This window comes from Rhineura floridana, chromosome 18 (genome assembly GCF_030035675.1).
Source record: "Rhineura floridana isolate rRhiFlo1 chromosome 18, rRhiFlo1.hap2, whole genome shotgun sequence".
Lineage (NCBI taxonomy): Eukaryota > Metazoa > Chordata > Lepidosauria > Squamata > Rhineuridae > Rhineura > Rhineura floridana.
The window spans coordinates 10942718-10958136 of record NC_084497.1 but is presented as its reverse complement, the minus strand read 5'-3'; the positions used below and the strand labels follow the sequence as shown (position 1 = coordinate 10958136).

At 49.4% G+C, this 15419-nt stretch overlaps 1 protein-coding gene across 3 annotated transcripts in view; it reads right to left on the bottom strand.

Moving 5' to 3' along the window:
- Positions 1 to 15419, bottom strand: part of ARHGEF18 (Rho/Rac guanine nucleotide exchange factor 18) — a 78261-nt gene that overhangs the window by 24007 nt on the left and 38835 nt on the right. For all 3 annotated transcript variants that reach the window (XM_061601351.1, XM_061601352.1, XM_061601353.1), the window contains 2 exons: positions 5310 to 5377; positions 4584 to 4647 (listed from right to left, as the gene is read on the bottom strand). In XM_061601351.1, the coding sequence (XP_061457335.1) occupies positions 4584 to 4647; positions 5310 to 5377 (132 nt within the window). The remainder of the gene's footprint in view (positions 1 to 4583; positions 4648 to 5309; positions 5378 to 15419) is intronic.

Below are 15419 nucleotides of genomic sequence, written 5' to 3'. Positions count from 1 at the left end.
TGATACTCGCGCAGGCCTCAAGAGAGATCTACGATGCGCTCTCAAACAACGACAGCCGGAATGCGCTGCGGATTAGGCCGGAGAAGTTTCGGCCTGCGGATCCCCATAGATACTTGCCCTTCCCCCACTCCACCCGCTCTACAAAACCACACGCTGGGCAGAGAGAGAGAGAGAGAGATGGGCTACTTTGCTTGTACATTCGTTTCTTTCAAACATGTATAGTCTGCTTTCCTATGTAAAAAAGGAAGAGCATTGCCAAACCCACATCTGCTCAGGTAACTAGTAATGGGAGAGGATTGCAGGAGAATGGAGAGAAGGGTTTCTTCTCTTGCTGTCTCCAACACTTCTCTCCTCCAAATACATCCCCACCACACAGCGGTGCTCCACTTGGGTGTTCTGGGGCTGTTGCCAACCACGTCAGCCACCTGTCGGGGATGCTTTAACTTGGATTCCTGCACTGCACTTGAAGGCCTTATAGGCCCCTCCCAACTCTATGATTTTGCGATTCTAAGTCATTTTCAGAGCAAACCCACTAAAATAAAGAGACTTGAGTAACTGAAGTTCACCGATTTCAAGGAGTCTATTCTGAGTATGACCTTGTCAGAGACTGGTTGGTTTTCAAGCCCAGCTGGGTGTGTGTGTGAAGAAGTGATTCAAGATGGCAGAGGGGTGGGGTGGATTTACAAGAGAGAACCAGCAGGCAGGGAAATGGTTGATCACCCCCATTTGCCCTCAGTTCCTCCTGCAAGTGCCGCACAAGGACACACATGCCTCACAACAAGTGGATTGGAGGGAGGAGGGAGAGAAGAGCCCAGCTCACATCATTCTGAGACGGCTTAGCAATTAAAATGGAGAAGGTAGCGATAGCGGTCCACGTTTCACAGGCTAGCCCAAACATCAGTCGCCTCAGCATCCTGCATTTGTCCAACAGGCCAGAGATGGACATTCAGAGCCATCCAAAGCTGCCAGGAAAGTTGTAGAAGAGATGGGTCCCCCTAGGTCTCAGTTAGTTATGTGAGAAATTGGAATAGTCCCCACCTAATGAAGCCTCTATGTTGTCAAAGCAGGAGAGATTTCCGGGTCACTGCAGGAACACAGGGTTGTATCCAACTAAGTTCCACTCAGAGTAGATGCACTGAAAAGAGTGGACCCGAGTTACTTATGTCCAATAGGCATACGCCAAGTAGGACTAAGGCTGGACGCAACTCATACTTTCCAAAGGCTCCGGACCCCTGCTGCTGTGACATCAACACACTGTTAACAACAAAGCCATTTGTCCCGACTGCTCTGTGTGGGGGAGGAGGGGGAGAGGTGGGGCTGGGGGAAGAGGAGAACAGGAGGAGACTGGCACTCATCTCCATCCACTCAAACAAGGGCACCAGATTGGCACTAACAGGATCCAAGTCCCCTCTTAAGACCTCTGCCCTAGACAAGTCCACTCCACTCACACTGGGGATGCTCGTTTTACGTACAGTGCCCCCCCCCCGGCACAGCAGGCTGGGCTTCGACTGCAGCGAGCAGCCCTGGGAGGCAAGCACGAGAACTGCCAGGCCCCTCAACCAGCAGAGCTGCCCTTCCCCTCCTCACCCTGCCAGGCTCTCTGAAAATGGGCGAGCGCAAGCAGAGGGGCTGTTTTCTGAGTTCAATTAGCACAGTCTTCAGACTGCTGCGAGCCATTATTGATCCCAGCTGGAAAAAGTTCTTCTTCGCTCCCCTGCCCGTCATCTACCTCCCTCCCGCCTCCCTTCTTTGTTAGCCTGCTGGGCCTCAAGGAGAAGAAGTCTTAGCATTCGAAGCCAAGGAAGCCAGCGCCGCCACCACAGCCACAGAGCCTTAGGGTCCTACAGAGGCAGAAACAGATTCGGTGTCAAGGGTTTCTGATCTGCAAGGCAGGCCCCTTCTGGCAGGGCATCTGCTTGGGATGCAGAAGGCCTTGGGTTCAATCCCCAAAATCTACAGGCAGGGTTGGGAGAGTCTCGCATCTGAAACCCTGGAAGGCCACTGCCAGTCAGTGCAGACATTACTGAGCTAGATGGACCAAGGCATGCAAAGATCCCAGATCCAACCCCCATGTAGCGCTTTGGAAAACTCTACCTGAAACCCTGCAGAGCCACTCCATGCAGCCAGTGCCAAACTAGAAAGAACAAAGGTCAAACTCACTATATTCCTATTGAAATCAGCACCTTGTTCAGAACCATGAGGACTGGAATCTTAGTTTATTTTTAAAGGAAAGGACCGTAGCCGTGGTAGAGCATCTGTCATGCATGCAGAAGGTGCCAAGTCCAATCTCCAAGCAGGGCAGGGAAAAGACTCTCAACTCAACCCACATGCCCACGCCAAACGTCCTCCCAGCCTTGCAAGGGCTTGACTGTAAGCCTCTAGCAACAGAGCGGCTTGGTTGCTGGGGGGTTTCCCACTACAGTTGAACAGCACCATGCTGGGCCTGTTTATTTGGAAGTAAGTCTCCCCGCCCACCGCCTGGCTCCTCCTGCTGGTTGCCCTGGGACTGCAGAACTGAAGGCGAGCATTCTGTAGCCCAAGAGTAGCCAACGCGGCGCCCTTGAGATATTGCTGGACTCCTCTCACCCAGCATGGCTGACGGAAGGATGCCACATTGACTGCCCCTGCGCTCTATCCTCACCCTTCAGCCAGAGGACTAAGGGGTACAGCAGACTTGGGGGAACTTTATCACCCAAAGGCCACACTCCCTTCTGAACAACCTTCCGGGGGTCATGTGCCCGTGGTGGGCGGAGCCAGAGGCAAAAGTGGGCAGAGCAATGGAAGTAAACCACACCTCTCTATCCTCCATCCAGCCAAGCGACAGCTATTATCAGAGTTGAAGGACGCAATCCAGCTAAGCAGAAATGTTCAAGGAGGGGGCAAAGCAGGGTCGGTAAGGGGAGAGTTCCAAGGGCCAGACAGAGATGTCTGGAGGGCCATATTTGGCTCCCAAAGCCTCAAGTTCTCCACCCATGGAGTCTTTTCTTCAAAAAGGAAGCAAGACTCCTGTTCTCATGATTCCCATTAAGAGGGCTTAAGGAAACCGCCGTGTACTGACTCAGGTTCTCCACCCATGGGTGAGAGACAGAGAGAGAGGTTGTTGTTGTGGTGGTGGTGGTGGTATGTGTGTGCGTGCGTCCGTGCTATTACAGCCTCCTGCTTCCACGGTGCTCTGAAAATCATTGCCTGAAAGTCATGATATAAAAGATATATCCAACCAAGTCAAATTCAGAGCAGTCACAATGAAATTAACAAAACTAAGTTACTGAAGTGCATTGACTTCAACGGGTTTGCTCAGTGTATGACTGATTTGGCTATCCTCCTAAATCTTCTGGGTTGAATCTAAGTAAGTTCTACTCAGAGCAGAACCACCGAAATTAAAGGGCCAAAGTGAATCATGTCAATAGATCTGCTCTATAGACAACTAACGCTAGATGCAGTGAAATAAATCTAACTTACTTCCCAGGAAGTGTATTTTTGTCAGACCACCTCTATTGTCCGATGTGCTATCTCAGGTGTGTCTTAAACTGTTTAATTGGATTTGAAAGTTGCATGATGATATGCCTGTAGCAGGGAAGAGTTGTTAGGAAATCTCATAAATACTCCTAGCTAAAAAGTACCAACCATACAGTTGCAAATCAGCTCCAAAACTACTGGTCATGAGGAAAAAGAAGAGAACTGGATGCACCCCTCCTCAAGCACGCCAAGAGCTTCTTAGCAGATAACCGGGACAGGAAGAGATCCATCCATTTCTGAAAAGCTGGAGCCCTCGGTGGAAAAGCAGCATGGCCAGAGGGCAGTGCCCCCTCCTGATGACCAAGACTGACACCCTGAAGCCAAGGACCATCTCCTCTGCCCCCCCCCACAACACCCTTCCTCCAGGTTTTCCAGGGGGTCAGTTTTCCCTCTTTAGTTACTTTCCCAAACTGTTCACCTTTGAAAATATTTAGGGACGCAGCTTAAAGTGCCCACCACTTTGATGAGCTCCCAAACGATCTCCGTCACGCCCCCGCTATGATGAGCTTCCGCCGGGCCTTGAAGACCTGGCTCTTCAGACAGGCTTTTGGAGTGGGTTAGGTTTATTATATTGTTGAGATTTTAATGTTTTAATGTATTTGTATGTTTTTATTCTGTACGTCGCCCAGAGTGGCTGGACAACCAGCCAGATGGGCGACAAATAAATAATATATAAAATAAATGAGCTCTTGTCCGCAGGAGCGATTTAACAGCAGCAAAAAGCTGACAATCGGATATATTTTTTCTCTTTCACAGCTGCAAAATAAGCAATCGATGAAAAACCAGCTTATTGATTCTCACTGCTCTGTGATTTTTACTCCCCCGCCCCCGGTTTCACAATGAGGTGGGGTAAAACAGAGCAAAAATATAAAAAGACACACCCCGGTAGGCCGGCCGGCCAGCAGGCCACTCAAGAGCATTCTAGACCATTCCCGAGTGAGGAAAAGGGCAGCTGCTCTTTGAGTGCCCACTCTTTTCTATATATATTTAATTTTGTAGATTTAAAGACACAGCTCAGAACCCTTCTGTCCGCAAAGCCAGAACTGCAGAGGTTCTGTGGTACACACCTGGACAGGATCTCTGGAGCGAACTAGGTGGGGAGCCCGGAGGGGGGAGCTGCAGATCCTTTTGCTGCAAGACAAAAGGGGGGGAGGTAGGACACACATCAACCTGCAAAGCCCTTTCGCTTCAAGAGGGGGGAGACAGAGACAGACCTGGGCTTCTTTCAAAGGGTATCAGACAGATTTGTGGAGGAGGAGGCAGCGACGAGTCACGACAGGTGCGGTGTCTCTGAACACCTGCCCCAGAAGCAGGACCTCCCCGAAACAGCAGCTCTCCCCACTGGCGATTCCCAGGAACTGGTGTTATTCATAGATGTGCTGCCTCTGGCCAGTGCAGGGAGGGCACAACCATCGGGAAGCCTTCTCTGCCACGAATTGGCCTTGTAACGTCCCTTCTAGTCGATTACAGCTTCTGAATTTGTCTAACCCCCTTTTGAAGCCATTCATCAGAAGTGCCTGCGGCTGGATCAGGCCAAGGGGGCCCACCTAGCCCAGGATCCTTTTTGCACCATGGCCCACCGCCAGATGCCCCAATGGGAAAAGGCCCACAGGCAGGACCTGAGCACGACGGCAGCTGCATGACCCCCGCTTGCCACTCCCAGCCACCGGTACCACCAGAGGCAGACAGCCCCACGCAACTACCCCCCAAGCCCAGCACACCCACATCGGCACCACATTTATTTAAAAGCAGGAAGTGGGGTCGGCAACGGCGGAAGAGACTGCCCGGCTTACCTTGGGTTGGGCACTGCTGCATTCAGACAGGAGGGTCTTGCAGTTCTTGTGGACATTCACGGCACAATCTGAGAAGAAAAGAAAAAACAGGAAACGCAGATCGGTCTTGCTCCTTGTGCTCCACCCCACACACACCCCTGCCGCTGCCCTTCAGGTTCGAAGCCAAGGGAGGCTGTGCTGCTCCTCAGGTCAGCCCTGTAGGCCACCTGCTGGCAACGCCTGGAAAACGGAAAATGCTCCAGAGGTCTCCCACATGCAAAGTTCAGGCAACACCAGGCGGGGAGGGGGGGTCATGCCCTGCAGCACTGAGAGGTCCACCTGCAAAGCCACTGCCCCTTCCCGGGAGGAAAGGCAAAGCGGCAGGCAGTTCACCTTGGGGTGGGCACCCCAGCAGGCGGGTTGGATTGCCTCCGCCAGTGAATCCCTACACAGGCCCTGACCCCACCCCATCACTTCGCCCCTCCCAATCTTGCTGCTGGGAAGCAAGCATTGTGGCACTCTCTCTCTCTCTCTCTCATACACACACACACTACCCAGTGAACAGATTCTGTCCACCTGCCATGCGTGGACAGTGTTTTCATAAACACCTGTGGATGTTTCTCTGACTACATCTGTACACACTCCCCAGGGATGCACAGTGGCCTATTTTTAAGAACAGAAGTTGGCTATGCATCCACACATCTCACAGTGTTGCGAGAGTAAGGGTTAACACACCCCAAGGCCAACTTGGATGACATTACAACCCACCTAAGGCCCTTCTCTGAGTGACCCCTGCTGAGGGAGGTGGGGGGGCGCCAATATGTGAACACAGGCCTTTTCTGTGGTGGCTCCCCAACTGTGGAACGCTCTCCCCAGGGAGTTATGCCAGGCGCTGCCATTATTCATTTTTCGGAGCCAGGCAAAGGCATTCCTGTGTGCCCAGGCATTCGGCTCTTAACATGGTATGATAACGTGTGGGATCCGATTTGTTCTTTTTATAATAATATCCCCGGATGCGCACTTGTAGCAAACTAAGTGTTTCCAATTTTTTATGTTCACCAGTGTTTGCTTTACAACTGTAACTTGCTTTGAGACATTTTATGTAGTAAGCAACAAATAAATGTAATAAATAGATAAATAATAATATATGCCTGCAGGAGTGATTCTGGGGTGAGGGGCTTCCTCTCATCCCGTCAGCCAGGTCCCTCAACTGGACTCCAGTTCACTGGGCACCCGTTGGCAAAGCACTGAGACCTCTCTCAGCTGTAATGTGGCAATGACAGCATCGGCCTACCATACAGGGCAGTTGTGAGGACTTCATACTTTTTTTCCTACGACAGGGACAACTCCCCGCTTCAGCCCTAATATGCAAGTTTCTCTGTTGTAAGGCCAATTCCCCGCCCTCTGGGTAGCCCAAGATTTCAACCGGCATAAATACTGCGTCGTAAGTGCGGCATTCAGCAAAATTCCTGTAAAAACACTTCCATGGCACCAGACCAAAGGAGGGGGCATCTGGTCGAGCATCCTGTTCGCACAGTGGGCAAACGGATGCCTCCACTTGTGATTCCCAGCAAGTGCTATTCAGCGGCAAACTGCCTCCCACAATGGCTAATAGCCACCGATGGCCTTATGAGCGCCTCCAATCCTCTTTTAAAGCCGTGCACATCGGTGGCCATCACTACATCTTCTGGGAGCGAGATCAGTTCCCAGCAAACACAGGCAGATCCTGAATCAGACCACTGGCTCCATCCAAGCCTCTGTATAGTCTGCTGTGACTGCCGTCAGCTCTCCAAAATCTCTGGCAAATACACGGATGGCAAAGGCTGAACCCAGGACCGTCAGCGTGCAAAACAAAGGCAAAGCCAAGGAGTTGCAGCCCTTCAAACAACGGCAAGAGGTCCACACAAAACCTGCACCCCTGCCCAAAGGATCTGGCTAACTAAGCAAAGGCTGCTGTTAATGGCATCGCCTCTCCTCTCTTGCTCTGCCGGCGACGGCTGGTTTTATTCCACCGGTTGCGTCTCGCCCCTCACTCTCTCTGGCAGCACAGACGTCAAGATTCAGAGGCTGCTGTTTCCAAGTCAAGCTGAACCAGGTTACATAATTCACACAAGATACAGGCCGACAAAAACAAAAACAAAAAAACGGCAGGCAAACTGCACACTGTGTCCTTGCAACAAACAGGCTGAACCTGCTGCACATGTGAACTCCCGTTAAAGAGCCCGCGAAGAAAGCTTGCTATGTGGGGGAGACTGTCTGCCCCACAGGAGCTACTTAAAGAGAAAAAAGCCCTCCAGGCATATAGAGTTGGGTGGTAACCAGCCTTGCAAATCTCCGGCTGTTTGCCATTAATGTGGAAACAAAAATGAAACTCCTGGCCTGCCTGTCCACACACGCCTGCGTATTCAGAGCCCAAGAGAGAAAGGAGAGGATTCAGTTATGCTTCAAGCCCGCTCACCTGGAGTAGGTGTTCACTCACCACAGGGGATCAAGTGGCCTGATAGCAAAGCCTAGATCATCATCCGATTCCACAATATGCACCTGTCAGTCGGGAAAATATAAACAGGCCAGGCTTCGGCCCCACCCAAGACCCCCATAACGACTACCAGGAAGCCAAGACAGAAAAGAGGTTGGGGGGGGGCATTTGCTTGGAATTGCCTCTGTGACATGTATCTCTTAGTTACTTCAAATTCACCTTCCCCCTCCCCATCTTGGAAGAGCCTTGAAGCAGGTGGCGACCCATCCAGTCCACCAGCCTGTCCTGACAGTGGCCTACTGCACAAGGTCCAAGTCTGCGCATCTCACTGAAACCAAGTCCAAGGACACAGAACCAAATTTGTCGTCACCATCTCCAGCTGGATTCCTGCCCTGCCCTTCACCGTTACGCCCCAGAACAGGTTCCAACAACATAAACGCCCAATATTAGAATCAGTAGAAAACAATTCACGATCAGAAGAATAGGGTGTACGCACGCCCCAGGGTTGAGCCTGCCCCTGGAAACCAAGCCTGTCCAGCAAAGCTGAATCTGCCCCAGCATAGCCCCCTCCCCCGGCAGATTCCAGGGTAAAGAGGTGCATCTCTGCGTACAACAAAAGTTATGCAATGAACGTGCTGGATACACCTCTGGTGGGGTGCCTGTTCTTAGGGTCACAGGACAGTAGAGTTGGAAGGGGCCTACAAGGCCATCCAGCACACAGCATCCCTGGCAGGGGGCTGTCCGGCTGCTCTTGAACACCTTCTTCAGCTGTAACAGCTCCCTCCACTTCCCTTTTGCCCCCCTCTTATCTCCCCCAGGGGTTGAGGTATAGAATGAAGGCAAAGACCTGTCACCTTGTACTATGTACAGTGCTCTATAAAGCGCAGCAGATGACAGAGGAACACAGGCAGACCACTGGGCCCAACTAGCTCAGTGCTGTTGACACTGACTGGCAGGGGCTCTCCTTCCCAGCGCTACTCAGAGATGTTGCTGGGGGCTGAGCCTGGGGCCTTCTGTAAGCAAAGCAGGCTCTCTACCCAGAGCTACAGCCCTCCCGCTGAGCGCTCAGTCCTCCCAGGCTGCTGGCCACGTAAATCGCTGCCTACAGCCATGGCCTCTCCGTGTCCCCGTCCCCTGGTGACATCTCTTACGACATGCACTTTTCTTTTCTTTTCTTTTCTTTTCTGGTACGTAAGAGCAATACATCAAATATAAGAAAATTCTGAATATTCAGTATACCTACTGTTCATTTATCTAATCTTTAAAGCCACACTATTCCCCCCACATTCAGACAGATAGAGAGAGAGAGAGAGAGAGAGTCTGCAGACAGATCTGCACATATATGACCACATTAAGATATACATACATATATTGCTATGTAATCCTTTTGTTAAGATATATAATTTATTTATTTTGCTTCTCCCAAGACTATTTAGGTTGTGTGAGAATGTATGTTATGTTTAAATGTACACAGACATCTATATTTGCATATTCTATTTTTTCTTGTTTCTTTGTTTATATTTTAGTGTCCTTATATTCTGTTATTGCACATTACACCCGGGAGCATAACATTTTTATTTACTTACCACATTTATGCCCCGCCTTTCTTTCATCATAGAAACCGAGAAGGCGCAAAAGATGTGGTTCCCAGGTAGTCTCCAGGCACTGACCAGGCCCAGACCCACTTAGCTTCAGCAAGGGGGTGGCCTCTGGTGCCTTCAGATGATCGCCTTTGGTCTTCTATTTCACCCAGAAGCATATAAGGATTTACTGCGTCATTAATTGTTTTGCATTCCAATAAGCTCTGAAGAGACTCCACTGTTGTTCACACTGCCTGGACTGACCTACTCAACTGGGCAAAGTCCCAGATCTTCATCAGTCAGTCCTCCATCGTAGGGATCTGATTTTTTCCGTGCTTACACAATTATCATACATGCTGCGGTTATACTATTTTGTATATTCTTGATCAGCAGGTGACTTTATGGTCTTTTTCTAATTTAGAAATCTGGAGTTAGTTCTTGCACGGTCTTCTCCTTTATCTTCGTTAGTTGTATATTTTCTAGTGTAAAAGCCGTGGAAACGTACGTAATAAAAGTAAGATTGATTTGGTATGGGGGGAAAAGTAGTATTACTCTTTTTACTGTGGCTAGTGGTGGCGTCATTTATCAATACATTTTGTTTAATGTTGTTTTAGAAAGATGGTTGGAAGTGATTCAGCTGTGTTGATATATCTACGTTTGTCTAGTTTGAGTGATATTATTCCATTAAAATCTCCTCCAAGTAGGATTTCCTTGTCTAAGTTTGCTTCTATATTATTGACTTTCTTGAAAAGATTTTTAGGTTGTGATTTGGAGCACAGATACATCCTGGAAGGCAGGGCTTATCCTTCAGTGCGCCACATCTAAATCTGTAGGGTCCTTTATCCAGTCTGTGATGGTTCATTCTTGATAATCTCTCCTAATAACAACTCCTTTTTTCCTTGTCAGAACATGCTGCCTATACCTGGCCTAGTGTCAAAGCCTCAAGGCCTTTTCTCTGCTCCCTTCCTTGGAGCAAGATTATTGAAGCTTTTTCTTTTCTTAATAGTTTAGCAAATTTAAAACAGTTTTGGGGGGGGGGAGCTTAGGCCTTGGACATTAGGATTTTAAAAAATTTACCTTTAGCAATTATGTATGTATTATTCTCCCTTTCTCTTTGTTCTTCTGTTTTTTCCTTTTTTTACAACTTCTTGTTTTTTGTGTTTTTATTTTTTTTAAAAGGTCAAGTATTTAAAAAAGGAAAATCAGATTACTTTCTAAACATTGATGTGGTAGAGTTATTAATCAGCTCCAACAAGTCTTGTCCATCACTTGTGTGAACTGTTGCCCGTTCAAGGGAAAAAGGATTCTCCACCTAGATTTTATTTTTCTCTCTTAAGCAGATTGTCAGAAGCTTTAGGTCTTTACATCTTTTCAGGGTTTCAAGACGACCACTTTTATTAACCTTCAGTGGAGAAGCAGCTGGTATTTGTCTTTGAATAGCTTCTTTTACTTACACCACAGCTCATGAATTTTACAACAATAACCCTCTGAAGTTTGTTTCTTCTGGCATAGCTGGAATTTATTCCAAAAGCATCTTCTCCTTTTACCATGCACTTCTCGGTCTAATTCCAAGTAATCTTTAAATACATTTTCTAGATCTCCTACTAAATCTTTCCTTCCATCTCTTCACTGACACATAAATTCAAATTGCACTTTCTTGCTACCCAAACTCTAAATCTTCCTCAGTTTTATATTGTTTAAATCTTGTCTTGGTTCAGGTTGTTCTATTGTTACCACATGCAACTGTATTCCCCCCCCCTGTATTTAAAGCCTCTAGGTCATGAAAACGTGCTTTTACTTTAGTTTTTATTTTACAACACTTGTTTTCTAAATTCTGTATTTAGCTCATTTAGCTCTCCGCTTTTTCCACCACTTCCTTTTTTCTGTAATTAACTTTCCAAGGGAGCTCTCCAGCACAGAGGAGGCAGGTAGGAGCGGAGCCGGTGGAAGGGAAGGCGGCCTTAAGAGGCCACCACATCCTACCTCCATTCAGGCGCCCAGGGAAGGGAGGGCGCTAGCTGTACCGGCAGAGCTCAGTGGAAGAAAAAGAAAAGAATGCTTTCTTCCACCATCCTTTCTCCTGGCGTAGCAGCTGCTGGGACAGGGCTGCAGGACTGCGCCAAATGGGGCCAGGATGTGGCACAAGTCCCCCTCCCCTCGGTTTTACCCCCAGCACTCTCTGAACACCCTCTTTGGGGGGCCTTGTGCCAGGCTCAGCTGTGCCCATGTGGGGCAGTTCCCCAGCTGTGCCATGACTGAGCCCATGTGGGGGATTTCTTCTGATACAGCCCAGCTGCTCCAACACCCCCCTCCTCCCCTGCAGCTACGCCGCTTCCTGAATCTCCTCGGCCTGGTGTCACTACCAGGAGGATTGCACCCCTAGTCTACTTGCACTTCCTTTCCATTTTTCTTCACTGACTCTCAGAATTATTTCTTCTGGCTTTTGAAAAATCCTGTCTTCGGTTCTTTAAATTGTGTTAACAATATTGTTTTGATATCCTCTGCAGTTAGACCTCTAGGTATTGTTCCCCCTTCTTTCGTTTTCCTTACTAGACACTGCAAAATAATATTCTATTGTATTTTTGTGTATTTTTATCCATACAAGTATGTCGGAATATTCTGAGAGTTTTAAAGCATTGTAAAGTTATATCAGCTTAAAGGAAAGAATTTGTGGCAGTAATGTATCAAAATATATTGGCATACTTGGCTATATATTTTTTGTAAGATAGTTATAATATATATTAGTATAATTATAAATATTTCAATCTAAGACAGATGGATATAAATCATTTAAACTAATCAGGTAAGTTATTGGTAGTACCTGCACCTTTCTTACAGGGGGAAAAAGACACGGAGGATCCTTTGCCTTCCATCCCCTACTTCTCCAGATGAAACACATTCTGTCCCAAACAGCGATATCTGAACAGTTTAAAAAGCAGCAAGGCAGGGAAAGAAAAAACAGAAACAACAGGAACTCCTGTGACTAGCATGACCTCACCCCGAAAGGTATTCCGAGCATCTAGGAAGTGGAAGCACCAAAAAAGAAAAACAACCACCCAAACAGGCCAGACTCAGAGCTCCATCTCACAAACTCATGCAGGGGCTCTCCCCACGAATCCCGAAACCTGAGGCCAATTCAGAGACATTGTGGCTGCCGAGGAGGACTCCAGGGAGCAGGAGCATCCCATTACGTGCGCCCAGGTGGCTAGGAAAAGCGGGCAGTTGTAGGAAGAGAAGGGCAGCCAGCTTAGGTCTGCATGTGCAGCAGACGTGGTTGCTAGCCTGTCTCTGGACAGCACCATTCAGGTTGCATGCGCCCGGCTGCATGGATTGAAAAATGCTCATTTGGAAGACAGATTCTCTGTATGAAGAACATCCTGTTTCCTTCTGCCATCTGAAGAGGTGCAGTCTAGACCTCCCTTCTCCAACCTGGTGCCTTTGCCAACTGTCTTGGGCCACCGCTCCCATCATCTCTGACCAGGCTACATAGTCCAAAACACATAGTCCAACCAGGTTGCGTAAGGCTGGTACAAATGGAAGGTTTGCTTAGATGCTTGCAAGAACCAGCGAAAACTCCTGGGAGGAAATCTCAGATGTCTCTGAGGCAAGGCAAGCTGCCACTTCTCATTCCGCCCCAATCTAACGCAGGCATTATAAGGCAGGCCTACCTTACAGGGCAGCTGTCTTACCGAAAAAGGGCTCAAAGCACATCACAGAGGTAGGCGCTCAGTGACTTGTTGCTGTTTGTGGCAGAGCACCCGCTTTGCATGCAGGAGGTTCCAGGTTCAATCTGCAGCATCTCCAGGTGGGGCTGGGAAAGACCCCCAAATCTGAAACCCCAGAGAACTGCTGCCAGTCTGTGTAGACAATATTAATCTAGACAGACCAACGGCCTCACTCTGTAATACAGCAACTTCCCATGTTCCTGTTTAAATTAGCCCTTTATCAAGGATGACTATAACCTTTTTTGGGGGCGTAGCATCTCTGTTCTGCATGCCAAAGGCCTCCAGTCCTCGGCATCTCCAGGTAAGGATGGGAGAGTTCCCTTCTTGAAACCCTGGAGAACCGCTGCCAGTCAGTGCAGACAATCTTGAACTAGATGGCTCAATGGTGCAGCTCGGCTGCCAGCGGCAGGGAATGCCTCTGAACGATGCCCGTTGCTGGGAAGCACAAGTAGGGAGAGTTGCTGCTCTTGCGCTCAGGTCCTGCTTGGGGGCTTCCCACTGGGGCACCTGGTTGGCAACTGTGGGGACAGGAGGCTGGTCTAGATGGCCTCCCTTTGGCCCGGTCCAGTCGCAGGGCTCCTTTAGCATCCTTATGGATGGCTGTTGATTCAGAGAGGCTCGTCCCGCCTTGATGGCGAGGCAACGCTCATATTGCTCCCTCGCTGAGCCGCGGCAAGGGCTGCGACATGCACAGGGCAGAAGAGTTGCCCCATGATTCAGAAGCCGCAACTCTGCGCTGGCACGGAGCCAAAGCTGGGAGCGCCCAAAGCAGCTGCCTCCCCTCCATGGAGGAAGGCAGGCTGCAGGCAGCCCAAGAGGGCAGAAGGGCAAGGGAGGAGAGAGGGAGAGAGGGGGGAGGGAAAGGCCCATTGAGCAACCTCCTCCATCCCACATCTTGCCTTCCGTGCCAGCCTTGGCTAAAGTGGCAGCTTAGGCCAGCCTTCCACAACGTCCCTGTTTTGGTTGAGCTCTCGCTTCAGGAATGCACTGATACAAAAGGAGGAAAGCCCCAGGCATGGATCCCTCCCAGCCACAGGGAAGGAACCAAGTCCTCCCCCCCCCCCGCTTAAACACACACCCAGCCCTTACCCAGCAGCTGCCTCACACACGCGCACTTTGCCTTTCCCCAGACCCTGCTGCAGCGGTGGGGCCGGAGAGCTCTCACGCTTTAGTCCATGCAACCATACAAGATTTGGTCAATCAACTAGGGGGTGGGCAGGGGGTGGTGGAAAACAGTGGCTCTGGGGAGGAGGAGAAAGGACACTTCCTTTGGTGATGGCCACGTGTGTCATAGCAGGATTCATCTTAGAAGAAGCCATCACCCTCCTCTCTCACTCACACGCACTCACTTAGGAATGCCTCTCCCATGCATGACAGCTGCTTTCTTAAGAAGAGGCAGCGCTCTCGCTCTCTCTCACTCACACACACACTCACTCAGGAATGCCTCTCCCATGCATGACAGCTGCTTTCTTAAGAAGAGGCAGCTCTCTCTCTCTCTCTTCACTCACACACACACACACTCACTCAGGAATGCCTCTCCCATGCATGACAGCTGCTTAAGAAGAGGCAGCTCTCTCTCTCTCTCTCTCACACACACACACACAGAGTGGCATGCCTCTTCCACGGGTGGGCCAGCTTAGTAAGAAGAGCTCTTCCCCTTTCTCTCAGGAGGAGGGGAACACCTAATATATGGCACTTGCCCTCTGCGATTGTTGCAGATACTTGGGTTAAACCACCTGCCCAATCAGAGGCACCAGTTTTGGATCAAACTATTTTAGAAGTTGGCTAGTCTCTTAACTGGTTGACTCAACATGGCAGCCACACAGAAGGGCTCCCCTTTTCTCAGTAGGTTGCTGTGGGGACCAAAACGTTGAGGCAGCCTTTCAGTAGCAGAAGCAGAGTGCACACATGACGAGGGCTGGCTGGCGGGTAGGCAACTCAGCCACAAAGCTTGACTTATTTTCAGTGTTGAGAACAGCTTCTGAACGTGGGTGGGCAACCACAGCACAGATATGAAAACAGGCATGTGTAACATAAGGAAGCACAATTTTAAAGAAAGCCCAAATGTTCTGAGAGCAAAGGGTCCTTTTGCTTCCAGACTAACTTCCTGCCTTCATGTTTCAGAAAGATTCTGGAATTGGGGAGGGAAGAGGCATGCAAAGATCTCTGTGGTTTATGCTCTCGTTATGGAGGACTAGCACTTGCTATTCAATAAAAACTGAGGATGTCAAGGATGCAAAACACTGGCCCAGCAAGCGTGTCACTCTGCCAAATTTGCTGGCGCACAGAATACACATGCTCCGCGCTAACAAAGGCTGGCACTTCTTCGATGCTGAATTATCCATTTCAT